The sequence below is a fragment of the Spea bombifrons genome, chromosome 3, assembly GCF_027358695.1.
Source record: "Spea bombifrons isolate aSpeBom1 chromosome 3, aSpeBom1.2.pri, whole genome shotgun sequence".
Classification (NCBI taxonomy): domain Eukaryota; kingdom Metazoa; phylum Chordata; class Amphibia; order Anura; family Pelobatidae; genus Spea; species Spea bombifrons.
Genome location: NC_071089.1, coordinates 86,435,640 through 86,463,262, shown reverse-complemented (window position 1 = coordinate 86,463,262; position 27,623 = coordinate 86,435,640). Strand labels below are relative to the sequence as shown.

General features: G+C 40.0%; 2 protein-coding genes and 1 long non-coding RNA gene across 3 annotated transcripts in view; 2 read left to right on the top strand and 1 right to left on the bottom strand.

Moving 5' to 3' along the window:
• MCF2L2 (MCF.2 cell line derived transforming sequence-like 2) overlaps positions 1 to 27,623 on the bottom strand; it is a 94,636-nt gene that overhangs the window by 39,693 nt on the left and 27,320 nt on the right. The window contains exons 14-15 of the mRNA XM_053459222.1: positions 26,782 to 26,888; positions 23,491 to 23,579 (exon numbers count right to left, since the gene is read on the bottom strand). Coding sequence (XP_053315197.1) covers positions 23,491 to 23,579; positions 26,782 to 26,888 — 196 coding nt within the window. The remainder of the gene's footprint in view (positions 1 to 23,490; positions 23,580 to 26,781; positions 26,889 to 27,623) is intronic.
• Positions 6,950 to 16,038, top strand: LOC128483166 (uncharacterized). Its single transcript, XR_008351046.1, has 2 exons — positions 6,950 to 6,998; positions 15,865 to 16,038. It is a non-coding gene; the product is annotated as an uncharacterized LOC128483166 (long non-coding RNA).
• B3GNT5 (UDP-GlcNAc:betaGal beta-1,3-N-acetylglucosaminyltransferase 5) lies at positions 16,104 to 17,456 on the top strand. The gene has a single exon (XM_053459233.1). It carries the CDS (start codon positions 16,104 to 16,106, stop codon positions 17,238 to 17,240), a length of 1,137 nt encoding a protein of 378 aa, XP_053315208.1. The 3' UTR covers positions 17,241 to 17,456.

Below are 27,623 nucleotides of genomic sequence, written 5' to 3'. Positions count from 1 at the left end.
CGGATCAAGGGCACAAATGCCAAACCAAGAAGGGGACAAGAAAAACAAATTTACCTTCTTGTATCAGGTCAGAAGAACTGACTTGTTAAAGACAAACGGAACTGATCATCAATTGATATTTCATATGTAAAAAATATATTATTTGTTTGTTTGTCAATAAAGGACTATTAAAAAATCTTATTGAATTTAAATGCATATGGTATAGACGACTATATATATAATAGATATTTTAAAAGTATGATGAATATAAAAAGTAATTTTTATAATTCTATAAACCATATTCAAAGATTCTTTACACATACATAAAAGCATGATGGACACAAAAAGATTTATAATAAAGGTTCCCTAATTGCAAGCAATTAGCACCCAAATGAAAAAGTGCAATGTGCTAAATGTACTTTTTTTAAAAAAATATAGGTATTTTAATTTTAAAAAGAATTCTGACCCATTAGTCTTTCATTTTTCAGCAATTAAGCCTGTCGGTAGATTGATTGCAATAATTTAATATAATATAATGTAATGTTGCAATTAATTAAAAAACGTAATAATTATTAAAAGCCAGTAAATTGACGGTCTAGAAAGTGCAATGTGCAAAATGCTATTTTAAGGAAGAAACTCCTCTCATAGGTAAGTAGTTTATTCTTAAAGTGAGTTCTGACCCATTAATCTTTAATTATTTTGAAAAATCTGTGTATCAATCAATCGATTACAATGAAATAAATATAATAAATCAATTAATTTAATTAATTAAAAATCTATTTAAAAAAAATCAATTTAAAAAAATAATTAAAAAAATGTATTAAAATTGACGATTACGTTGAAACCCGGAGATATTGAACACGTAAGAACCAACAAGACCGTGGACACACGCATAGATCTTCAATTACCAAGTGACAATTCTCCTGAGGAAGCCATAGGAAATTGGCAAAACGTGTAGAGAAGGACACTAGATTTGAAGACCTTTCTTCTCTTTTTTTCATTGAACTTTTAAAGATTTGAAACTTTGATGCACAGCCTTTTATGGTGAGCCACTACCAACTCTAAGTGCATCGTGATTTCTTAAAGCATTTTATCCAAAGATACTACACCATTGTAGTTTATTGTTTTTGCAGATTTTTAAGACGCCATTAAACAGAATTTTTATCTGAATTCTCTGATGGGTCCGATTCACCAAGTTTGTTTGTGAGTAAATTTCATATCACACATTACACATTTGGTTTCAACATATTGCTCTATTATTGTTTTTTTATTTTTTCTCTTATGTACATGCGCTCCAATGGTTTGGTGGAGGAACACATATGTGAGGTTGTTGGCTCATTATTTGTCTGGTTGCAGCTTGCTCTCCAGGGGTTAATTGGGAGGAGGTTTAATTGCACCTCCCCTGTAAAACTTGATTCCCTACTTTCTCCTGTAGGGATTGCCACTCGTTAGTGACGGGAAGTTCGGATCATTAAAGTGAATCGGATCATTTCGATTCGTTCACTGAAATGATCCGATTCATGATCCGGATCTTCGGATCACTCAGTGTGCCTGCACGGAGTTACTGTTTTCCAGTAACTCCGAGCAGGAACACTAACGATTGGCCCCGCCCCTTTCATTACTCAATGAATCCTCCCCCCTGCCTACTCCAGTGATGTCAATGAAGGCAGAGAGTCGTTCAAAGATTCGGATCTTACAGGGATCCGAATCTTACAGTGATCCGGATCACTGTAAGATCCGGATCACTGTAAGATCCGGATCATTGTAAGATCCGGATCTTTGAACGACTCTCTGCCTTCATTGGCATTCTAATCATTCAGAGAATGTCACCATACTGTTATAAATAATACATTAATAATCACTGCCCCCAGGATTTACATTCCCCTTTACCTGCAACTCCACCTTAAGCTAACTTTATTAAATTAATTAAATTAACCCTCACCATTAAATTAACCCTAAACACCCCATCAACCATGACTGCCCCTAAAATTAACCCTTAACACCCCATCAACCATGACTGCCCCTAAAATTAACCCTTAACACCCCATTAACCATAACTGCCCCCAAATTAACCCTAAACACCCCATTAAGCATAACTGCCCCCAAATTAACCCTAAACACCCCATTAAGCATAACTGCCCCCAAATTAACCCTAAACACCTCATTAAGCATAAATGCCCCTAAATTAACACTAAAGACCCCATTAAGCAGAACTGCCCCCAAATTAACCCTAAACACCTCATTAAGCATAACTGCCCCTAAATTAACACTAAAGACCCCATTAAGCATAACTGCCCCCATATTAACCCTAAACACCTCATTAAGCATAACTGCCCCTAAATTAACACTAAAGACCCCATTAAGCATAACTGCCCCTAAATTATCCCTAAACACTCCATTAAGCATAACTGCCCCCAAATTAACACTAAAGACCCCATCAACCATACCAATTTATTAGGTAATTTATCTGGAGTACATGCAATTCATTTAGGGGCAGTTATGGTTAATGGAGTATTTAGGGTTAATTTCAGGGGCCGTTATGGTTAATGGGGTCTTTAGGGTTAATTTCAGGGGCCCTTATGGCAGGGCTCGACAAATCCCAGGCGCCAGGTCGCCATGGCGACAGAGAATTTTGTCCTGGCGCCTAGGTTTTGTCAGCCTCTTACATCCAGAAAAAATTGTGGATGTAAGAGGCTGAGTCACCACATGGGGGCGCTGTTGCTGTCTGCCCAGAAGTCTGGGCAGGCAGCACAGCCACTCCGAGCCCGCCCCCGAGCCTGAGATGACTCCCACGGAGTGAGCCTGTAGGCTGAAAACGCGGTTGCTGGAAAAGCAGCACTCGTGTTTTCAGCTGCCACAGGCAGCCTCAGGGAAGGGGTTTGTGTGTTGATTGGGTCCCCACACAAGTCTGGGGACCTCACCCAACACCCCCCAGCTGCCTGATCGCTCCATGGGAGCGACAGCGCAGCGTTAACCCCTTCAATGCCGCGATCGCGGCATTTAGGGGTTAATTCCCGTTTTGGGGGCTTTGCTGCTGGTGGTCTGCCAGGCAGACCAGCAACAGCAAAAAAACGAGCCCCCACAAGCCCTTTGATGATTCCTGTAGGCATAGAAGCCTACAGCAGTCATCATAGACTCCCCCCTGCAGTGGCTGGTCTATAGACCAGCAATTGCTTCCCAGCTGCCAGAGGCAGCTTCAGGGACAGGGTGAGAGGGTTCTTTGGTCTCCACATGAGTGTGGAGACCAGCCCCAACACCCCCCTGCTGCCTGATCGCTCCATGAGAGCGACAGTGCAGCGTTAACCCCTTCAATGCCACAATTGTGTATGACACATTCGTGGCATTGCAGGGGTTAACATTTGTCCCCACAAGCTTGTGGGGACTAAATATCTGTCAGTGCTGTGCTCCAATGGAACATCAGCATCGAAAGAGTTAAAAAAATGAAAAAAATGTATTTAAAAAAAAAAACCAAACAGCACTGACCTGAAAGTCCAGGGTGCTTCCAGGTCAAACGCTGTGAGTTTAGTAAGTGGGCTGATGATGATCAGATCACTCCTGACCAACTGTTAGTTTAAAAAAATCCTGGCTCCTAACTTTTTTACCTGGCGCCTAGATTCACAACAAATTTGTCAAGCCCTGCCTTATGGTTAATGGGATCTTTACGGTTAATTTCAGGGGCAGTTATGGTTGATGGGGTATAAGGGTTAATTTTATGCTGATGACTGAGGGTTAATTTAATTAATTTAATAAAGTTAACTGTAGGTGCAGTTATAGGTAAAGGGGGCAAACTCAGGGGAATCTAAATCCTGGGGGCAGTGTGAACATTATTAATGTATTTATTTATAAAAGTATGGTATCAGTAATATTCTCTGAATGATTCGAATCTCTGTAAGATTCGGATCCTTGTAAGATCCGGATCCCTGTAAGATTCGAATCATTCGACTCTTCGGATCATTCGACTCTTCGGATCATTCGACTCTTTGAACGACTCTCTGACTCTATGAGTCATCGTTCCTGTGTGAATTAATGATCTGTAACCTGACCCCAGAGTCTGTGGCTGAGTGCTCTGCAGATGACTCACAGCTCTAGGATCAGGTTACAGCTGCATGATTCACAGACTGAACCGCTACAAATGAATCGTTCAGTCTAGCGAACCGATTCATCCGGATCACTACCACTCGTTCCAAATCTTCTCATAGGTCAACAGTGTTGTTTTAGCCAATGATCAATATATCTGCCTAAACACCCACTGGTGACCACGCTCTAAATCCACACAGTTGCTCCTGGGTCTGCCTTTGGAGCCATGCCATGAAAAAGCTATAATTTTTGCTGGGACAAAGTGTCAGCCAACTGATTATCGACAGCTGGAACATGCACTGCCCTCACCCCCGCATTATACAGCAAATATTCTAAAACCAAATGATGTAACAAACAAATGACTGGTAAAAAAAGATGATGATAACATATTGACAGCTTGAACTATGCTACTAAATATAATCCCTTATTCCTGAATTGCCCCCCCCCACATACTTCGACTCCAAACACAATTGGCAGCAATTCAACCATTATATTTCTTGTCCAACTTAATTCATGCCACAATAGGCCAAACTCCTGCAAGCCAAGCCCCTTTAAAATAACCACCAATTACCATGGAACTTGACACAAGGTATAAATCGTCATTAAAAACCACATCCGCCAACCATAATGGTCTCCCACTGTTGTAACTGAATAAAAAATCTGCCTTATGTTCTGCTGTCACCCAAATAAAACGACCCCAGCTGTTGCCAGTGATAACCTCCTGCAGAATACCGGCCCAATTGCCAAAATGCAATTTCTCCAACAACGACTGAAGGTGAACTAACATAATCTTTGCCCCAATAACCTTAGTCAAACCCAGGAGCCCTTAATGTCTGTAACAACACCAAATACCCCTGAGAACCAGCAGGCCAACCACATACAAAATTCTAGTTGCATGACTAGCAAGCTCACGAACAACACACTCAAAAAAGGCACTGAACATGAAGTTGAACAACCAATTGACAAACGGTCCACGTAAAAAGCCCCTCTCCCAATGGCAGCTTAATGACGTAAAGCTATCTGGGTAAACCAGTAAAAAATGAAAGGCTGCCTCAATATCTGTTTCATGCATCAATGCCCTGGCCCTGGTTCCCTAATCAGGCAAATTGCTCTATTGAACGAGATAAAGCTCACCTTACACAACTCCCTATCTATCCCATCAATTACTGATCTGCCTTTAGGAAACGATAAAGCTGTAATTTCCTAGTTCTTTTTAAGCCCTACACCCAAAGGAGATACCACTAAAACTGGCATTGTTAACTTACAAAAAAGGTCCACTAATCTGCCCAATTCTACCTCCTTGCTAACGTGTTCTGTCACCACCAGGAGGTGCTCAAATTCACGTCACCTGTCAGTGGTCATAATGCTTTTGCTGATCGGTGTATTCTCCCTTCCATATTTCTTCCCTTGTTTCGGGTTTGAGGTGAGCTCCCAAGGGGCCTTCATAGCACACATATACCTCCCTCCTTGCCTAGTCAGAAAGCCGTTCATTCTCCATTTTCTTTGCCTTTGGGAAATACCCATCCACCAGAAGCATTGGGCATTTCTAGCGCCCAGTTATTAAGCACTATTTGAGGTGCCCCTGCTTATATAACGCCAGCCACGCCCACTTACTTATTGCCTAGGCTACAGCCTCATCCCCCCAGTTACATGATGCTGATAGGCCAACTTCTTACCGCCACACAGGTGGCCTACTAGGGGTCCAGCAGCCTTTCCACAGACAGGGAAGGGGCTCGGTGGGTTCCTAGACATAGAGTGTGATGCATGGCTTTCCACAGCGGATCTTCCACAAGATCCCATATTTAATTTTTAAATTGGGAAAGTCATTAAGTGCTCACCATTAGTGCATTACAATATAGGTTGTCCAAATTTTCTTTTTTAAGGAATCATTATGAAAAAATATTACATTATAAATTATTTTCACACACCCTTATAGTATGTATTTATAAATGTATCTCTTTTATTTGCTTATTATTATTTTTTATTTATATAGTGCAATACATATATTCAAGGGGCCTGTGAAGACTAGAACTGACAGACCGAGACCCACCAATGCATTAAGAAGCTCACAATCTATATTTACATCTAAAATAGGACATGAAATCCATTTGCAGCAACAATCTGTGTAACACAAATTGGGAATACTTAAATTCCACACAAGGAAAGCTCTGGGAACATTTTAAGGCAGAATTCTGTTAAAAATACTACAGTTAAGAGCATTATACTATTATAAATATTATTATAAATATTCATCTAAAAGACAGGATTTTAGGATATTCTAAAATATTCTCCGCAGCATCCTACTGATACGGAGGCCTCCTTATTTAAATACACAAAATATCATTTATCTGGGCGTTTGACGCTGGATCGCGGTTATTAGAAGGCGCTTCTTTATCATTTCCCGCAATTATCTTGATTCCCCCCCCCCCCCCCATCAAATCCTGAATGCTAGTAAATAAGGCAAAGCCGTGCAGTGAAACTGGACAGTAACAGGTCACTCCGTATTCCCGGGTTAGCCAGTCCCTCCCGACTGTCCTGAATAGCCGTCCATGTGTCTGGTTACCACGGCCACGTATGTGCAGCGCCGCCGACGCTCTACTCCTGACATCGGCGCCGACCTAACGGGAGGCAGGCATAGTCGCCTCTTTAAATCGGAGGTAAGAAAAACTCCGCGCGTTAACCACCCCACGAAAGTACTGTTATTAAAAAAAAAAAAAAAAAAAAAAACTTTATTTTGCATTTGAACATAGCTCCGCGTACATCCGCTTGCTCGGTTGGTACCCCTGACGCTTTCCTAATTTATTTATTTTTGGTCGCCTCTTTTGATTGGCTGAGGGGCTCGGCTCATAAGTGCCCCTCTCTTTGTATAACACGCCCTTCCCCGGCAGGCTGCGGCTCAGGCTCAGAAGGTAGCTGCCTAGCTGGAGGCAGAAGTCGTGGCGGTGAGTGTCCTAACCTCCTTAAATAGCACAGCCTTATTTTAGCGAGGGGTTCTTTTCGTTCCAAATGTGTTCTTTTATTTTAAGGAAAGGGTTTGTTTGTTTTTTTGTATGCTTTGGACAGTACTAAGAGTCCGTGTCATGTTTGATAAGCTGTAATTGGTGTGATATCGAATAATAACGATGAGATGTTATGCGAGATAGGCGATCACTTAAACTTCCCCCATTACACAAAAATGCCTTTTTTGTTCCCATGGAAGCTGTTTTTTTAAAATATTGACAAGGGTTTAGCTGTAGAAGCATAGAAGATCCACCACCAGCAGTTCCCTGCTTCCTCATTGGGCTCTTATCTAATGCTGAAAGATCGAAAACGATCACATGATATATATTTTTTTTTATTTATTGGCACCTATTCATAAGTTTTAAAACTCTTTAAATATAAAGGCATTGTTTTGGGGGCGAGTTTCCAGGGTTTATGGCTTCAGCTCTTTATGAAGGTCCATCCCCTGTGAGCTCCTAACCCAGAGATGGCTTGGCTGGCTCTGTATATTTAGTTATATCCATGAGATTTTAGTCTCTTCACACACTGAATTATACATTGTACAGGGTCAGCCGCGCCCTTCCTGCTGGAGAAACCTGCCACTGTTGGCCCTTCATAATGTATAGTGAAATGAAGGTGCTGCGCCTACAACTCTCTCTTTAGTGAATGAAGCCCTTTAAATGCAATCAGGACTAGTCCAATGTTGTTCCTCTCCAGTTGTTAGAAACATTTAACCCTTTACTGGTGTAGAGTTTATTCAACACTGATTTGCCCAAGATATTCCTTATATTGCTTTGTATGGAAAGCTACTGATGACTGCCCTATGTCCAGACCTACTGATGGTCGCATAACAAGGAGACTTGTGGCCTCGTACTGCATGTCGCTGGTAGGGGATGACTTTCCGCTGTTTGTTCTTGAGTTTTCTGCTGGCAATGGAAAAGTGTACTCATGGGGTTAAATGACTGACAACTCCGGTATTTCCTACACCGCAAACATTGGAGCTACTAAGCATTTTTCTTTTATTCATGGCCTTACATGGTATTTAAAGTACTTTAACATGTGGGGATACTCAAAGTACCGTTTTCCTTACTTGCTAGTACAAAAAAAATGGACGGTTTCATTCCACCTAGATTAATTTTATATATTAAGCACACAAGAAAGGGCTGGCTCTTTCTGGCCCAAAAGCACATAAGTTGGACTGGCCTTGTTTCCAAGAATATGGACCCAGCCAATACACATTCTCAGGAAGAACAACTCGGAGCCCCCAAATCCCGTATATGAAATTATGAAATGAGGCGATCAGTCTGTCGCCCATCCTTAGCTACACCTTTAACCACACACCCTGAAATCACGTGTCCCTGTTAGCCAGAAACATTCAGTAGTTATCTGAAACCTTCATAGCAGGACCTCCCGGGGCAATCTGCCCCCTCCCAAATTATTATACCATGAGGCAAAAAGTATTTTGGATTTACTCAAAAGTATCCAGAATGTAGGCTGAATGCATGGTTTATTTTAAGGACCCATCTCAATTTTTTATCATTTATTAAAAAAAAAAAAAAATCTTGTTATGGTGTTCATTATACTTATTCAGGGACATTGCCAACTTTTGGAATATGCAACAAATGTCACTACATATGTTGGACGGGCGGGGGGGGTCAGTATCCTGATTCCCTCTACCAATGTCATACTAAAAAAAATTTACAACGTGCAGTTGGTGATAAAATATTACCCTAAGATCAAAACTCCCCTCCCCATTCCTTTTGATTACAAAGACTAACAAATGTAGTCCTGAATCGGTACTTTTCCGTAGACAGATCGAAGCAGCGTGCTTTAAATGTGCCATAATGCATGAAGACAGACCCCCCGTTTATGTATGCTAAAAAAAAAAAAAACCCCAATCATGAGGTTTAAAAACAAAAAAATATGTATTGAAAAGTTTTTGAAAAATAATTACTCTTCTGTATTCATTTTAAATTCATTAAACCTATTAAAATGTTTTAATTGGTTTGATGCATTTAAAATGAATACAGAAAAGTGTGTAATTTTTATATATATTTTATAATTTTTTTTTTTATTTTTTTTATACCTCATAATGTGCCCCATCTTAGAAAAACATGATGTTGCCTGGTAGCCGTCTTGCCTTTTGCAGGGTACAGGTGAGGTAAGCCGAGTGTTAAGTTAAATAAATAAGTCTATTCATTTTCTGTGACATTGCTTGTGTTGTGCTCCTGCAGCCAAGGCTTTGGAGCGAATGCCTGATGTATCGGCACAGAACAGTGAGGCAATAGTTGTTTCTGACAGCTAAAATATGATGCCATCAGAATGCCAACACATAAACAGGAGTTGCTTCGCTACTAAATGTTAATAGATGGTCTCATAATCTTAAACCGGTTAGTGTAGAACAAGTAACCAGAAGTTAACTAATGGGAAACTGTCATGCATTTGTTTATCTCGTGTTTACAGCTACTAAGAATTTATGCGTTCAATGACTGATTAAGGGCAGTCTAGATGCGCCGAATAGAAACATTCAGCTTTTCCTGATGCAAGGACTCAAGCCCCAGTCAGTCCTTGGTCCGGCCCCATAGTCAGGATAGCTGTATGCCCATTTCATCCATTCCGTTCAAATTCACTTACTGCATTACCCTTCATCCCTTGTGCTGGGAGGCTGTTCCATTTAACTACCACTCTCAGTAAAGTAGAACTTTCTCACATTACATCTAAGCCCCTGACCCTATGGTGTGCAATTATTTCCTTGTTCTAACATTTCTCCTCCTTTCAACAAAGCTGTACTTTGTTAAATCCCTTTAGGTATGTAAATGTTTCTATGACATAATACATATCAAGATGATTTAATCTATCCTGCAAAGCACTTCATCTCTCTCCTCCGTACTCTTCAGTTTGTCATTATCCTTCTGGAGTTTGGGTCTTCAGGGCCGTACGCGGTACTCTAGGTGAGGTCTGACCAGAAGAACCTCTCTCTCTTCCTGCTACTTATGCCTCTCGCTATACAACCCAGCACCCTGCTAGCTTTTTGCAATGGTTTATGGCTTTGCCTGCTTTCCTTTTTAAGTTACCAGAAATAATTACTCCTAAATCCCTCTCTTGCCTAACATTGTTCTCAATGCTATATTATGCCTTCAAATTTTTCATCCAAAGTGTACTATTTTATATCAACATTAAGCTGCAGCTGCCACACTCCACCATTCTTCTAATTTACTTAAATCCTTCACCATTTGACTTGTTCCACCCATAAGGTCTACCTTGTTGCAGACCTATGTATCATCTGCAAAAAGACATACCTTACCATTAAAACCTTCTGTAACATCACTAATAAAAATACTAAAAAGTACATATCTGACAATACTGATCCCTGAGGTACCCCACAAGTCTTCTCTAAATACATGCCATTATTCTTCTGCCTCCGGTCACTCATCCATTAACTTATCCATTCACCTATTTTGACATCCAAAAGACTGACACCCTCATATAGGACTTCTAAATATCAAACTTCATACTAAAATGTAGATAAGCGATATCTACTGCCCCTCCTTCATATTTTAGTTACCGAGTCAAGAAAATCAATTTTATGTTCAAATTTGATGGCAGAAAAGAACCTATTCGTGTCAAACGATTTCATGCAAATTGTAAATGCTTCCTTTGATACCCTTTCTCTGGTTAAATGGAACCAATTGGCATTTGTTTCACATTTTACCATCATATCAATAAAAAAAAATTAAATTATGGTAGTATTTCTGACCTCTCCTTTATGATGTACATTGAGCAGAGCTGCAAATTTTAGGTTACGTCTTGCACATCACTTACTTTTTTACCAAATAGTTGGGTACGTGAGGGCAGGAAATTGACTGGTATATTCTTGTGTACTTCTGGAAGCCAGCACATTGTAGAAAGAGTTGTGCAGATTTCCTTTGATCAAACCTTCCGAACCAGAATGGTCACATTCCAGATTGTCCCAAAACCTATGTCTTATACCTGTAAGCAGCATTCCCCACCCCCACTCAGGGAAAGCTACTTGTTCACGATGCTAATAGCTGATACTTGCTTTATGGCAGGCAGCATGCTGTACCTACACAATGTGCATGCATGATGTTGCATTGCATTCATATGCAATGGGGATGTGTTCGCTGTGCTTTCTCAATTTAAGAGGCAGTCTAGTCCCCAAAATGGTTAAACAAATATATAATTAAAATATTATTAGTCCATGCACCCCTGCATTTTACTGAACACCTCTCCATACTTAAGTGCTGTTCCTGTGCATGGTGCATTTGAATGCCAACAGTAAGGATATATTCATATCCAGCTCAACATCGGACACATGGGAGGTATGCTCCTTCTACCAGATTCTCCGTGACCACCTGAACACATGTGAATTTTGGGGCTGCCATGGATTTAAATGGGGTCAGGTTCTGGTAGGACAGAGAAAGTAGGGTTAGTTAGGCTACAGCATTTTCCCAAGGTAGTCCAGCAAGTGTGTTACAGGTTTCTACTTTGGATCTTGGTGAATAGAAGATGTTCTTCTGGCACCAGTAAAGAAACAGTCGCTCACATCTCTTTGGTTATGCTAACAATAGAACACTTATATAAAAATAACACTACTAACAATATTTTGGTGAATGTTATTTTAGATGGACAGAACTTTTACTCAGTTGAGGCAGCAGCAGTGTATTTTGACTATCTGTTAACTTGCTGAATGAAAATAGCTTGGATTAAAAACTAAGCCTGTCAGAACTCCTGAAACAATACAAATGCTAGTGCAGCATTCCCAATGGGGTGTCTGGAAAAAGGGGGTGAGGGGTTATTGGACAATGATGATGATAAAAAAACAAAATGCTGAGTACAGTTAAAAACAATAATCAGCATGTTGCTGAGTAGCTAGAGTATTCAGTGCATCTCTTCCTGCCAAGTTTTATCCAATTCTATGTTCCCTGCCATTATTGAAACTGCGAACAAGCATCTTTTTGTGGGACTAGAATTTTTAAATATGAGTAAATCTAATGAGGATTCTGAGTTTGTCCCTACTTCCTTGTAAGACTGAAGCTAGCAGCTCTTTACCTTAAAGTTTGAAGGCATAAGTAGCCTAAAGTACATACAAAGCTGGACAGAAGCGTAAAGAGTGTGTGTGTGTGTGTGTGTGTGTAAAGAATATAGGTGTGTGTGTTTTTCTTTCCTCTACCCATCATTGATTACCTTAAAACAACTTGTTAGTGAGAGTCAGCTGTATATACCAAAACCTAGAACAGGGAATTCTGAAAAGATCAAGGTTCTACCGGAATTCATGAAGTTTATCTGACCTCCAAGTGGTGCAATTTAAGATCTTACTGATAGAGGATTGACTCGCTAGTACGTTTTATGATGCCACAAATATGACTTGGTTTGTGTGGGTGCTATGTTTGAGTGTGTGACTATGTGAAAAATAACGCCTAAATGTTTTGGCTCAGAAAGTAATCTATATATATGGGTAGCTGATGTATGTCAAAGGCCAAGCTTAACTTTTCTTTGGGGAAATACCTTACTGGCGCGAAACTTTTTAGAGTTTCCATGAGTGGAAAATCACACGCTGAGACGGTGACTTAGTTGGTCCCTTGATACTACCTATATAAAGGTGCTGTATATTTAGCATGCCTTAAACCTAGGTGTATTTGTTATTTTTATCTGAAGGTTAATCAAATAAAAACAATATATGCTCTGAGAATTGCTTTCCGTGGTTATGTCGGCAACCTATTAGTGCTCTTAGGGACAAGTGATTGATTGTTAATTGCCAAACTTTACAGGAATTATTTCTTGAAAGGGCTTAGATATTCAACGGCAGTAAGAATGTTTCTAGTCCAGCATGTAGTTCCGAAAGTGTTAAATTCGTAGATAGTTAAAAGAAAGACCTGACATATGTGACATTACCCAGGGTGAGGTGTTGCTACACAAGTCCAATGGGTGCAAGAAGATAGTAACACAAAGTATGACCATAAGAAGACTAAGAAACGCAAGAGATGATGTTTTAAGTACATTGGAGCCTGGATATTCCTTTTGGGGGGGGTGAGCCTTGTTTTGTTATAGATTCTATTAGTGCTAAAGCAAGTCATCTCGTTTGTCTTACACTTTGTGTAGAACCTGGGCCATGATAATTTTAATAACTCTTATATGAACGAAGACACAGAGTGCACGAAGGAGAAAAAGTGGAGTTAAAGTACAAAAGGGAACAACTGATAGAAGGAAAGCTGCACTCTTAATCAAACTCCACCACCATGCTCTTCTCTGAGCACATTTGGGTTCCCCAACCTAATCGCAGTTGCTCAAAGTGACCCCAAAGACGCTTGTGTTCTGTGTCGTGTAAGCCAGAGGTAGGCAAACTTAGGCTCCCTGATGTGGACTACATCTCCCATAATGCTCTTACAGTCATACTGCTGGCAAAGCATCAAGGGAAATGTAGTTCACAACATCTGAAGAGCCGAAGGTTGCCTACCCCTGGTGTAAGCAGTTGGCATACCGTGGATTTTACAGATTAATTAAAGTTGTGACCCTATGCATCGTGCTTTTTTATGATATATCTAATGACCAAGCAACTGTGATTGTGTTCTCTGGAAAAGGTTAGAGAGGCACTGAGAGAACGAGAAAGCATGTATGTTCCCATTATGTATTTACTTTGTTTTACACCAGAAACCCAACCCAGGGTAAAATGTGTCATACCTGTACTGAAATTGGGAAAAGACAAAGTATTGTTAATAATCATGAGATTATGAATCATGAGAGGGGTGTTATGAGTTTCTACAAAATGAAGGTGACTACCAAAAGCTCATGTAATATATTTGCCTCTTTCTATGGTGGCCCATTAAAAGGGTTCACCTATGACTAAACATGCCATTTACTGGTGTGCTAGTGTATTGAGGTGAAAGAAAACCCTTTTTGCAATTCTATTACACAGCTGCATCGTTGGGTATTGGGGCACACACTGCTATCTTATTCTTGACGCTATATGCTGTCAATAAAGGTTTTTTTTTTTCTTTTCTTTTCATGATGACGTAGAACCCTCATGAAGGTTTTAACGTGCTAACTTGTTGAGGGACTATTTTTAGAAACCTGTTACTGTTTAATTTTGCGCTATTAAATGTTAAGATCCTAAAGGGTAAATCCAAGGGTGGGGGGGGGGAATCTCCTTTATCATAATACAGTGCTGTATAAGTAATGTAGGTTACCACTTAAAACCAAGTTTTTCTATCTGATTGTGTTTTGAATAAACTTCCTTCATCTGAAGGCTGCCATTGTTGGTCATGTGAAATTTTGGGAGACTTCCCCTGCTCAAACACCATACAGAGATGATTCTAAATGGCAATGCTAATGAGGCTTGTTCCCCATTTATTAGTGAGAGGGTCTAGATGGTTAAGACTGGGCTTTTTGTATTGTTTACCACAGGGAGAATAAGGTTTCAGGGTGTTTGTCTAATAGACTGGGATAAAACGGCTAAGACATACAGAGGACTCAAAATACTGTATTATCCGTTATTGGACACCAGTAATAATAAAATGGATGATTAATGCTGTCTGCATAGGGGACTGTTCTGTAGCTGCCAGTGCTTGGGGTTGCGTAAGGTGACTTCAAGATATCACCCCTGTGGCGCCTGCTGGCACAAGTGAGCTAAAGAATCCTATTAACTGCACACTAGATAAGGGACCTTTGGCCCTTCTAGGCTACCCATTATTCCGCCTGCTATAAATCCTGAAACATTTCATGGCTTTCATACCTTGCACTGTATCAGCAATTATGGCTGTGCCTAGAAGGTTATTCTATCTTTCCCTCTGCTCATTAAAGCAGGTGTCTCAAATCTTCTAATTTTAGACAGTGACCTCTCCTAGCATTTCCACTCCAGTGCCCCCTGCACTTCGTTGTTTTGGTTTTTAAATTTAAAATCCTGCATCCTACCCTACCTTCCTTCCTAGCTGTGTTCAGTTATCTTAGTCTTTTCTGATAAGCTTTATCCTATTAATTTTGGACTATGACCTCTTATGCTAATGTATCTCCTGCCCATGGGTGTAGTCTGAGAGTGGCTGAACGGTAAAATGTAATGTTATATCCCTGGGCTTAGATGTAGACTGTGTGCAGTTGAAAGGCTTCACAACATGAAGCACCCCTTGACATACCCCTCCACTCCCATCACATGTGTACCATGGATAAGGTCTCTTTCGATGCCAGGTAAGAGAGGCAAATGTGAAGCGGTTTAAGTTTGATTGAAAGATAAAGAATACTTGGTAGAGAAGGAAACAGACGCTTGTGACACTGGGAGGGAGAACAGCTATGAGGGCTGTCTTACCAACGGGATAAAATCTCAGTAGCGAGAGGGAAACTTTTGCACCTTTGATTGCCCCTGCCAAGTATTTGCTCCAGTGGGCCATGAGTTCAAGCTGGGTTTAGCCAGGCTATACAGGTTTGCAACTTTAATTGCATTCTCTGCCTCCCCACTTTATTCAATGTATATCTACATTTTCCATGTCCTGTGGGTTTGATTTGTGAATCTTTTTTTTTTTTATTATTTTTTTTTTACTTTTTATGTCCATTTATGTATAGGTCCTGCATCTTCTGAGACATGTCTGTAAACAGATAAAACTCCTGAAGAGAATCGTGTGTGTGTGTGTGTGTGTGTGGTGGGGAAGAATCAATTTGCATCAGTTACAGGCAGTGTCAATTAACTATACTGTGTGTTAAGGAAGTACAGTATGATTTGCGAACAAATGCAGATAAGAATCTATCACGTAAAGTCTATTGACTCTTGAAGACGACTTTGAGATTTATTTATTTTTTTGTTTCCTTTTTACTTTTATACAGGTCCTGGTGGCTTCTCTGAAGTAAGGAGCTGCAATGCCAAAGTACATTTTGAATATTTAGCCTCTGCCACAGACAATGCCACCTGCATGGTATTTTGTATTTTAAAAAGCTCCTATGAACATAATCGCCTGTTAATTGTTGCTTAGAGAAATTAAAAATGAATTCCCTAACACATTGGATTTGCCTTCCTAAGAGAAGAACTATATGAATATGTAATCAAACCACCTCAATCTGTCATAATGCTCATCTCTGCTAGAAGGTTGAAACGGTGCCAATTCCTGCAGATACTTACAACATGCTTTGTTTTGTCCCTGATGCTTATGTGGGTTCAGGATGATAACGATTTCGTGAATCATATAAAATCGTATTCCTACAGATACCTCATAAATAGCTATGATTTTATAAACGAGAGCTTGTCAATTACTCATGGCAATTCTGATGGAACAAGAAACTACAAATATTTGATGACTAACCAAGATAAGTGCCAAAATGAAGATGTGCTTCTTCTACTGTTTGTAAAGACTTCCCCTGAAAATCGGAAACGTCGTGATGCAATTAGAAGAACCTGGGGTAATGAGTTGTACATCCGATCGCAACATGCAGCTAATATAAAGGTTGTGTTTGCCCTGGGCATTGACAGTGACCCAGTCAAAAGTAGGATTGTCCAGAGGGAGCTGGTCGCTGAAAATACCAGATACAATGATCTAATTCAACAAGATTTCCTTGATACTTTCCACAACCTTACTCTGAAGTTACTATTACAGTTTGGGTGGGTGAACTCTTACTGTTCCAATGCCAAATTTGTTATGTCTGCCGACGATGACATCTTTATCCATACCCCTAATCTAGTCTCCTACTTGAAAATGTTGGATCTGATTGGGGTGCAAGACTTTTGGATAGGCAGGGTTCACCGTGGATCCCCACCCATACGGCACAAAAAGAGCAAGTATTATGTCTCGTATGAAATGTATCCGTGGGCCTCTTATCCTGATTACACTGCTGGGGCTGCATATGTAGTGTCCAGAGATGTGGCTGCAAAAGTATATGAAGCATCACAAACATTAAGTACGAATTTATACATAGATGATGTTTTCATGGGTATCTGTGCTAATAAAGTGGGTGTTGTGCCTCAATATCACGTATTTTTCTCAGGAGAAGGAAAAGCCCCTTATCACCCATGCATCTACAGCAAAATGATCACATCCCATGGACACTTGGATGACATTGATTATCTGTGGAGACAAGCTACAGACCCCAAAGTATACTCTCTAACATCCGGGTTTTTGGGAGACATGTATTGCAAATTTGTTAAAATAATGCTTCTCTGCAGGATTCATTATGTGGAAACCTATCCATGTTCAGCTGCGTGGTCCTAGTACTTGAATTAATAAATATTTTTGATTAGACATTTTTTCCGGTACTCTATATTAAACAGAGTAACTCCTGTTGTTGATGTAGCATTTAAATTGAATGCTGGAAAATTTTTAACTTTTTAAAAGTGAAAAAATCCTTGGTGTAGTAACACGTTAAACATTATTCAGTCAAAATTAGACTAAATGGCATATTTTGCTAAAATATTGGAAGCTGTGGTTTTTTTTCGTTTTTTTTTCTTTAATGTTAATGTATTCAATTTTAAAAAAGGCTCCATGCATTCTTTTCCATTGCGGTTTCTGCAATATGATTCAACTAGTTTCATGTTTTTTGTAGTTTAGTAGTTCCTTGAACAATATTACACTTTCCATTAGGAAATATAAACCTTTTTATTTTTATAATTACTGTACTAGTATAGGAAAAAAACAGCTTACAGTGTTTCAGCAGGCCATGCAAAAAATGTATAATTACCTACCTTACACTAAAGTCTTTTTTTTTTTTTTTTTTTTTTTTAAATCTGAAAATACATCCTGAAAAAGCTTTAAAGACCATCAACTGGGGGGTGGGCTTTTATCTTTGAAGCTAAATTGCCAATGTAGTCTTATGACATGTCTTTGGAAGCCTTAATATGTATGTGTGGTTTATTTTTGTATTGTTTGCATTGCAGTTTACCAATATCTACAGCAGTTAGCAATGTGTAATTTTATTTTTTCCCCCATTGTAAAAATGTTTGAACTACAGCCGGTCTGTTTTTTTAAATGTAAATTCTTTATGGATTTTTTTTTTTAATATTATGAAAGGAATGAAGCCTTAACACTGTAGAAAAGAGCTGACCTTGAGTATGTAGTGAATGGTTTATTTTTTTTATTTTTTTTATTATTATTGCAATAAACGAGTTGTTTTTAATACAATGCATTTCCTACACCATTGAAGTGTGTTTTTTGTTTTCTCCTTTTAAATAAATATTCTACAAAAGTGACAGACATCTTCTTGAGCTTGGATATCTCTAAAATAACAAAATAATTTCCATACATCCCTGTGCCCCATGAGGCAAATAGTGTTGGATTCGCTAATGTCCTTCATTCAGCTAAATGGGCAGTATTTAAGTTATTTGCTTAGATTATGGGTTCTAGAATATATTGCAGTGATGTGAATCATTTGGCCAGTGGGCTGCATCTAACCCTTTTAAGACCACTTAAAAACATGTGTTTTTACGCTTGCGCGCACATACAGCAGGAGCTGCACAGAGCTGGCTTTATTAGGTGGGGTAACTGATTCTTAAGATCAAGCTTTGTACGGTCCCAACTCCCTGTGTTGGGATGAGAGGATTCAAGCCGGTCTCTGGACCTTAGACTGAAAACGGAGAGCATCAACTTGGAGACATAAAGAAGTCTGTGTGAGTGCTTCTGGGTTATATGATCATGCGATGAAAATGTGTAATGCACAGGGCCGGCCTTAGGGGTGTGCGGCCGCACAGGGCACCATGGCAACAAGGGTGCCTGGGACTTACATTAAAACTTTTTTTTTTACTTTATTTAACATGGAGGATGTTAAAACAACAACAAAAAAAAAACTATCCTTTAATTTAAGTCCCGGGCAGGGGCGCCGAGCAGTTGCTCGTGAAGCTTTCAGCAACCTCTCGGTGCCCCTCCCTCTCCGTGACAACGTCGCGGTGACTGCATTTCATGCTGAGCACCGACATATGATGTCATGTTCCGGCGCTCAGCTGTGAAGTGTGCAGAGCGGGAACACGGACGCCTCCCGCTACCACCGCAGGACTCAATAAGGTAAGTAAGGATAATGAGAAGTAGGGAGGGGAAGGCAGTGATATGGGGCGGGGGGGGGGCAGTGAGAAAGGGGAGTTTTGTGACAAGATTTTTTTTCCTTTTTTTGGGATGGGGGGGCGCCGCCACAGTAGTAGTCCGCACAGGGCGCCAGAACACTTAAGGCCGGCTCTGGTTATGCATCATGTAACCAACATATGTTTAAACTGGATTATTTTATTTTCAAATATGTATATTCAAACCAGCCCTCTGCCCAATCGTGTTTGATACCCCACTAGGATACTGGGATAAAGTATGTATTAATCTAATATCCTTGTGTCTGTGATTTACACTCTGCAATAATTTGAATAAAGACAGTCTAATTCTTTTTAGTATTTACAAAACCGCTCCATTTCAGTTTATTGCATACTTTCTTAAAGAGTTAAGATGTTTCTTTAATAATAAAATCTATATTTTTGTACTCATAGCATTCTACAGTATTTTCAAGCCAAATACTTGAATTTTAAAATGAGACATAGTATTTAGAGAGATGGGTATTCCCATCTTCTGTATATACACATAAAGTGGGTTCCTAATGGGTGTATTACACGCCCATTAAAATAATATTAAAAAAAAAAAGTGTATTCAGTGTACAGAATGCTGAAGTGTATGATCGATTATTCACTCACTGCTATCCAGTGATTATAGACAAAAGACAGCTGCTTCCTATTTACAAATACTAGAATCAAAATAAACGCCAAGGCAACACAGGAATCCACCCCTTCACGTCCAGTGACGTACCAGGTCCGTAATTCCCAAGCGGGCTCATTAATTCTGTGATGTACCTGTACGACATGCAAAACAGCAAAAAGAGCCTCCCACGAGTCTTTTGATCACCCCTGCAGGAGTGATCAAAGAGGCTCCTCCCTGCACTCGCCGGTTTACCTGCAATTGTGTGTCCCAGCTGCCAGAGGCAGCTTCAGGGCAGAAGCGTACCTAGAGTGTTTGGCACCTGGGGCGGATCCTGTATGTGGCACACACCCACACATGCATAGCTTCTATCATTAGACAAACATTGACGGGTCCACAACATAACTTATTACATACTGAGGCAGACATTGACGGTGGAACTGCATAACTGCTATCATTATATACTGAGGCAAACATTGATGGTGGTATAGGATAACTTATTATATAGAGAGGCACGCACTGACGGTGGTACAGCATAACACCTATCACTATATACTGAGGCATACATTGACAGGGGTACAGCATAATCCCTATCACTATACATTGAGCCAGACATTGACAATAATGCAGCGTAACCCCTATCACTATATACTAAGCCAAACATTGATGTGGTATAGGCCTACCACCCACACACATACACCTTTACAAACAAAACAAAAAACACTTATTAAAAGTAAGTAACACCCCAAAATTAGACAAAAAAATTCAACAATATTAATGTTAACAGCAATCACAATCCTATCATGCCCTGGCATACCCAGATTCCAGCATGTACTGGCTGACTTAACATGATATTCGTGTGATTGCTAACAGCAATCACACTCCTATCATGCCCAGGTTCTAGCATGTACTGGTTGCATGGGCATGATATTCATGTGATTGCTGGTAGCAATATATATATATAAATATATATATATATATATATATATATATTAATATTGTTGAATTTTTCTGTGCAAATTGTGTGTGTTACTTTTAATAAAAGTGTGGTTGGCCCAAAATTGGCCAAAAAAAACAGAATATAATTTGTGTGTATATGTGTGTGTGTGTATATATATATATATATATATATATATATATATATATATATATATATATATATATATATATATATATAATTGCTAACAGTAATCATGCCAGGGTAGCCAGTACATCCTGGAACCTGGACATGATAGGAATGTGATTACAGCATCCCTATCCCATGCTGACCCCCCCCCCCACATACACACTTACACATCCATGCTATCCCCCCCCACACACACTCATTCACAAACATTCAGCATAAACTACAGCATAACACCCATCACTCACACGCTAATCCACTCTCACTGAATGTTTTCCTACCGTTTCTCTGTCACTTTTACTTTTCCTCCAACTCCTCCTCTTCGTTCTTCCTCTTGGCTCTTCATCTTCTTCTGTGTCCTGTCCTTCCGATGCAGTGAGTGCGGAAGGCGGGCATGGCGTCAGTGTTGTGCCCCGGGATATGACATCAAATCCCGATGAACAGCATCTGTTGCCGTGTGCATCGCAAGGGAGCAGGATCGGAGGTCTGGATTAGCAGACCTCCCGCTCCCTTGATTGGCTTTAAGCCAGTTGGAGGGAGATCCTTGATCTCGCCAACCGTGCCTGCTCCTCCTGCTGCGGACCTTTCTGTCCGTCTCTGGAGGGGTGCCGGCGTGGTGATACCCCACTGATGAGCGGCACCTGGTGCAGACTGCCCCACCCCTATGGTACGCTACTGCTTCAGGGACAGGGAGTAAGGTTTCTTCGGTCTCCACATGGGTGTGGAGACCAGCCCAAAACCTCCCCTGCTGCCCGATCACTCCATTAAGAGTGATTTGTGCAGCGATAACCTCTTCCATGGCCCGATTGTGTATAACATGGTTGTGGCATTTTGGGGTTAATATTTGGGTTAAGCTTATGGGGACTAAATATCAGTCAATGCTATGCTCCTATGGAGCATCAGAATTGGAAGTGTAAAAAAAAAAAAAGAACAGCACTGACCTGGAAGTCCATGGTGCTTCCAGGTTAATTGCTGTGAGTTACGGATATGCAGCAGTGCAAATTGCTGCAGAACCAAAAGTGGGCTGATGAAGATGATCAGATCACTCCTCGCCAATAGCAGTGATCTGATCATTATGGCAGCTCCTGGATAACTCTGCCCTGGAAAGAGAGAGGAGTGATCTAAGGTTGTATTTAAAAAAAAAAAAATCAATAGCCAGGGACCTAATCTGATCGTCATCCCTCACACTACACAGTACTGTAACCTAACATCTAACTGTGCCTATAACTATCCAGCAACACAATCCTAGTGTTATCCCTTATATTATCAGCTAACCCCCATTTTTACTAAACTAAAAGGTAAGGGGGCTACTGAGGTCCTTGGGTTTTGTGCTTTCAGCAAATAGATGAGGTTAAATTGATATTGCGGAGCTTTACTGTGTCTCAAATGAGACATGCACAGAAAGAAAGGTTGGAATACAGCACTCAGTTGTGAGAGCCAGGGTACCACCAAGTCCTTCAATAAATCCAAAATAAAGAAGCAGAGGCTCAGCACTCAAATGGTAAGGTGAGTTTATTTCAGACTGGCAGCGTTTCGAAGGCTTGAGAAAGACCTGTGTGTCGAAACATTGCCTGTGTGAAAAAAACTCACCTTACCATTTGAGTGCTGAGCCTCTGCTTCTTAATTTTGATGAAATGAGACATGGGCCCATTCAAAATTCCAAGTTTGAATACTGAAATGCACATGCTCCAGGTTTTTACTGCACAATGTCTGAGAAACATTGTGTATCCATGCATGTGGGGTATTGCTGTACTTGGGGGGGTTCACAAGTTTGTTTCAGTCATTTCATGTACCCTGGTAAAGAAATGTACTGAAATACTGTGTTTGGATAGGGTTTGTTAAAAATAAAAAGGACATTTTACTGCAATGTTTAGGACAGACTGGCACTAAAATGGTTAAATCAAAAGTGTTAAAATGCCACGAGTAAAATACTTTGGGATGTCAACTTTCAAAATAATACTTTTGGTTAGCAGTTTTTCTTGTTCTGTCGCTATTGAGGTGCAACTACAGCATACCACATTTTTAAAAATCTTGTTTAGACATAGTTATGCACATCATTCATATTTTAGCCTGTAAGTGCCAAAATGCAAATACCAGCCATATGAGGTGTTTTCAAAAACACCTCATATGCCTAAATACACTTTTGGAGCTTTTTTCCCATTTGCACTGGTTACATATAGTTTTTTAGGTGAAAATGTTTCATATATTTCTTTATTTTACCCACATATTTATACATAGTTCATACTGAATGATGGATGAGATATATATATATATATATAGATATATATAGATATATACACCATTACATAACTTATGGTGGGTAAAGGTGATGGAAAACCCTTCTACTTAAAATTAAGGGGGTGGTAGAAGCATTATTACACTCATCTACAGACACCAGACAAGCCAGAGGCTTGTTGTTCCCTCAGAAATCTCATGGTGCTGCCACAACCACAAGGGATTCTGGGTAGGCGCATGCAAATAAGGTCAACAATAATCACCTTTTGCCTCTGTATCCACTTTATACATGGATCCCTTGAGCGTAATTGCCCGCTGTACAAGACAGCCTTTAGACAAAACTAGGGTAAGAGGAAAATACATAAAATGTTTAATGACCAAACCTGTTTTGGGGTATACTGACATGGTATCTTATTTCTCTTCCTTAAATTTGTGATGACTTACTTCTTTCGTGAAGATAAATTCTCCTCACTTTCACTCATCACTAGTGATCGGCTTGTTCCACCTTGGCTAGCTTCATGCATTACTTCAATCTATGGTGAAGACAGAAAACAGAATGTATAAAAAATTAAAAGGATGCAAAAATAATAATTGTGTGTTTTAAGCATCTTTGTGCACAGTCCGTAATATGTTTTCTGGGTCATGTGTTCAGAGGTGGCACTAGGGCAGGATGGTGTCTGCCCAGTTTTGAACTTTATAAAGAATATGCAGACTTGGTTTGGGGGCTGCTGATGGACATATCTAACTAGGGGAACACTTTATTTTTTATAGATGCTTAGAATTATCAAAAATTATATGCTGTTACAAAAAGCTAGAGCTCTGATTAACCAGACCATTATTATCAACCATATATATTGGGTTTGTTGTATGCTTCCCAGAAGCCTCGGTTCTGGCTGGACTAGGTATACAGTAGCCAAACTCTGCATTGTGTATCCACAGCTGGCTTAAACACACTGGCGATCTCTGTTCATTTATTGCAAATGTGCATCGTCAGAGTCCAATGCTGGCCGCTCAGGGTTGGCCCCTCCATGCTTAGGGCCCTGAGCTTGTGAGGGTACCAGAGACAAATCCTACGTCAGAAGCTACTGCATGCAGGAGAGAGATGGTAATGCTGGTCGATCTAGTTAATGAATAAATAGTACCAACTTATTTCCAGCACCAAAACAGCCTTTGGTATGCCTCATTATATGGGATGCAGTAATAGTTGCCCTTTTCTGTTGTACCCTGTCGTTTTATTGTTTGTTATATCCTTTATAGGAGGTAGCAGGGATATATAAAAGAAGAAAAAAATATGGCTAAACAAGGTCATAGCCCTACCCTGTGTTCCCTGTAGATCTGTCATAGCCATACAATGTCACTGTAAACAAACATACAATAAATGGTAATAACGTTCGCTGGGTATGAGTGTGTCACAGGGTTCAACAGCCCTAAATTTTCGTTGTAAATGTGTCCTAATCAGACCCTTAAAGCAATAGTGTCCCTCTTTAAAACATTAGGATGTATTTCTCTAAAAAGAGAGGAAGAATGTGCACAATGTCACAATGAATACATCAGCTGTATGCGAAACAAAACAAAAAATAAAAAATGCTGAAATCTAAGGGGCTTTGTATGTCCAAACACAGACAAACCATGGATGACTTACCGTGTAACCAAATGGAAACACTATATTGTTTTATTTATATTTTTCAGAAAATGTCTTCATAAGAAACTTTCCATTGGCATATGTATCTTCAATAATTAACTTTAGTTCATCTTTTTTTTCTTTGTGTTGTGTAACACCATGTTAATCTCTGCACAATTCAAAAATCCTACTTAAATAAAGGTGTGCCAATCAATGAATCGACCGTTTAAGGTTTAACTGGGATAATGCTTCTTGTTACAACTGCTTTACTATAGCTTACCATTGTCCTATCCTTACTTCCATGATAATTAGATAATCCTAATGTACTTAAAAGGAACACCCTGCTGTTTCTTTATTATTAATATTAGATTGTCCTTTCTTAAAATAAAATAAAAAACAGTTCTAGTTCTCATACAGCTGTATAGTAGTCATCAGTATGTGTGCCTTGTCTACTAAACAGTTTTACTTATCATACTGCCTTATGGTAAAACAGAAGTACTAAGTGAAGACTCCAGCCATTATGTGCACTTTAATGCCCATGATAGCTAAGTGGTCCCTCTACCCTCTAACCCCTTAAGGGCCAGTGCAATTTTCTTTTCTTTTTTTTCCAGGGTGGGCTTTTTTATTTTTTATAAACCACATTCATATATCTACGACCGTGTTTTCATGAATTAAATGGGGGGGGGGAAAGCATTACAAAATGTATTCATAAATTTACAGGTATTTAAATTCTATACAGCTGGTATAAAATGTTATGAGTTATGAGTGTTTTCTAAATATTTGTTTTTAGTTTTTTTATATATATTTTTATCACCTACCTAATCGAATTTGCCTCTAACTAGTCATGCCAGTTTGAGCATCTGCTAACAGGCTCTATACAGCGAGCTAAGCAAAAGGCTGGCAAATACATTGAATCATAAAACTGTAATGTTTTTCTGCTGAACGAATAAGATTTGTTAGGAAGATGTACTCAGTTTCTTCTGCTATTTCTAGTTCGTGTCATGCTCCTCTCTGCACAGGCGTGGCTGGTGCTGGATAAAGGGATTTGGGCATCTGTAGCTGGGGCCCAATCATGGAATTATGCAGAGAGAAAACACTAAAAGTTAATGGAGAGCAACTAGAACCTAGTGAAGTAAATGATGTGTGGAGGACATTGTAGAAATATGGTAATGGTGAGGAGGCCCGGACTGGGACCAAAAATAGGCCCGGGCATTTAAGCCTGAGCAGCCCATTTTTATTTATTTATTTATTGTTAAAGCCTACCCTTCATGTACCATCTTTGCATTTACTCACTCATACACACAAATCATTAACACATTCATTAATGCAGTCTCACAAATCATTCAAGAAATTCATCCACACATGAATTCATTAATTGTCATACGCATTCACACAATTCATCCACACATTTATTCATTCATTCTCATAGGCATTCACACTACCCCCTCTCCCCATCTTATCTGCCCCTTCTCACTATGTTCCCCCTTTTCACTATGTACCCCCTTCCCCACTTCTCAATATGTACCCCCTCTCACTATCTATCCCCTCTCCCCATTTCTCACTATCTATCCCCTTTCCCCATTTCTCACTATCTAACCCCCCTCTGCCCCTTCTCACTGCACCCCCCTCCCTCACCCTACTTACCTTGTTGCCGGAGCAAGCAGCAACTGCGACCGGGACCGCGGCAGGGCCGAATTGACTTAGGGGCTGATGGAGCTGCAGCTCCAGGCCTCTATAGCCTCTACAGCCGCACTAACGCAGGGCATAAGGGGCACCTGCCCCTTAAGCCCGCCGCAACTGCGACCGGGTCCGCCACTCTAAGGGGCCGGGAAGCCCCCACCAGGGCCGGCCTTACGGGTGTGCGGCCGCACAGGGCTTAAATTAAAACAATGTATTGAGAATACAAATGTAGTTTGAAATAACAAACTTTGCTTTAATATTAAACAAGGTTATATTGACGAGGTCATTCTGGTGCAAAGTTTGTAAACTGATCTTTTCACCATAGCAACCAATGGAATAGTCCAGTCAACAGGAGCATTTCATTGGTTGCTATGGTGATAAGACATTCAACATAACCTCCATTATCCTTTAATTTGCATGCTGGATGAAAGTACCTTAATTCCTCCTTTTGTCTTCTTGGTATTTCTTTTTCGAGACAGATCAGCTTCAGAGAGGGATTTTGGCGGTGTAGAAGGAACATCAGGTACACGTCGAGTTGTGGCTAAAAATTAAAAACAGTAATGTGTTGGGTTTTTTTTTAACCTTTCAATATGGCTATGTTTTGTATCTCACTATGCTGGATCCGTAAATAAATGAGTCATCAGATTAACATGATGTGGTGCCTAGAGGCCTACTCAAATGGAGGCCCTGCCATGGGACGATTTATAAGGTTGTGTATGAAAACTGTGCCCCCCAGTTGATTTTCTAAAACAAAAGTACCAGCATCACATAGGTTCCCTGCTTGATCACTGATCTAATATGTAGACTTAAATCTGATACGTATTGAGAGAGCTGAGTTTCCAGGAGACACACTAGTAGTACAAGAGGAACCCTTGCCAGCTTTGTCACGGTCAGGACTACTTGCCAAGCCGTGACTGTGGGGAGGGCGTGGGCATGAAGGGGCTAATAGCACCAGGCCTCTGGATTTACTAACGCGACCCCTTAACAAGGCATAAATTATACCAAATTAACCCCCAAATCTTGCCTGTATCCCCCCAGGTAGTCTGCCACCACTCACGATTTTGATACCGGATTCATGAGAAATCCGAATTAGAACCTTTATCTCTATATATATCAACCCACCCTGGGCAACCAACATATATATATCCTGTAGAACTTAATAACAATACGGTAACACAGTGCCAGAATTACAAAAAACAAGACATACAAAATAAAAGTAAAACAGCAAACAGTTCTTAAAAACAAAGGGACTTAAACACAGGACCCTCACTCACGA

What these genes read in the sequence shown, in the direction of transcription:
- B3GNT5 (XM_053459233.1), top strand. Translation starts at nt 16,104, where the DNA reads ATGCTCATCTCTGCTAGAAGGTTGAAACGGTGCCAATTCCTGCAGATA.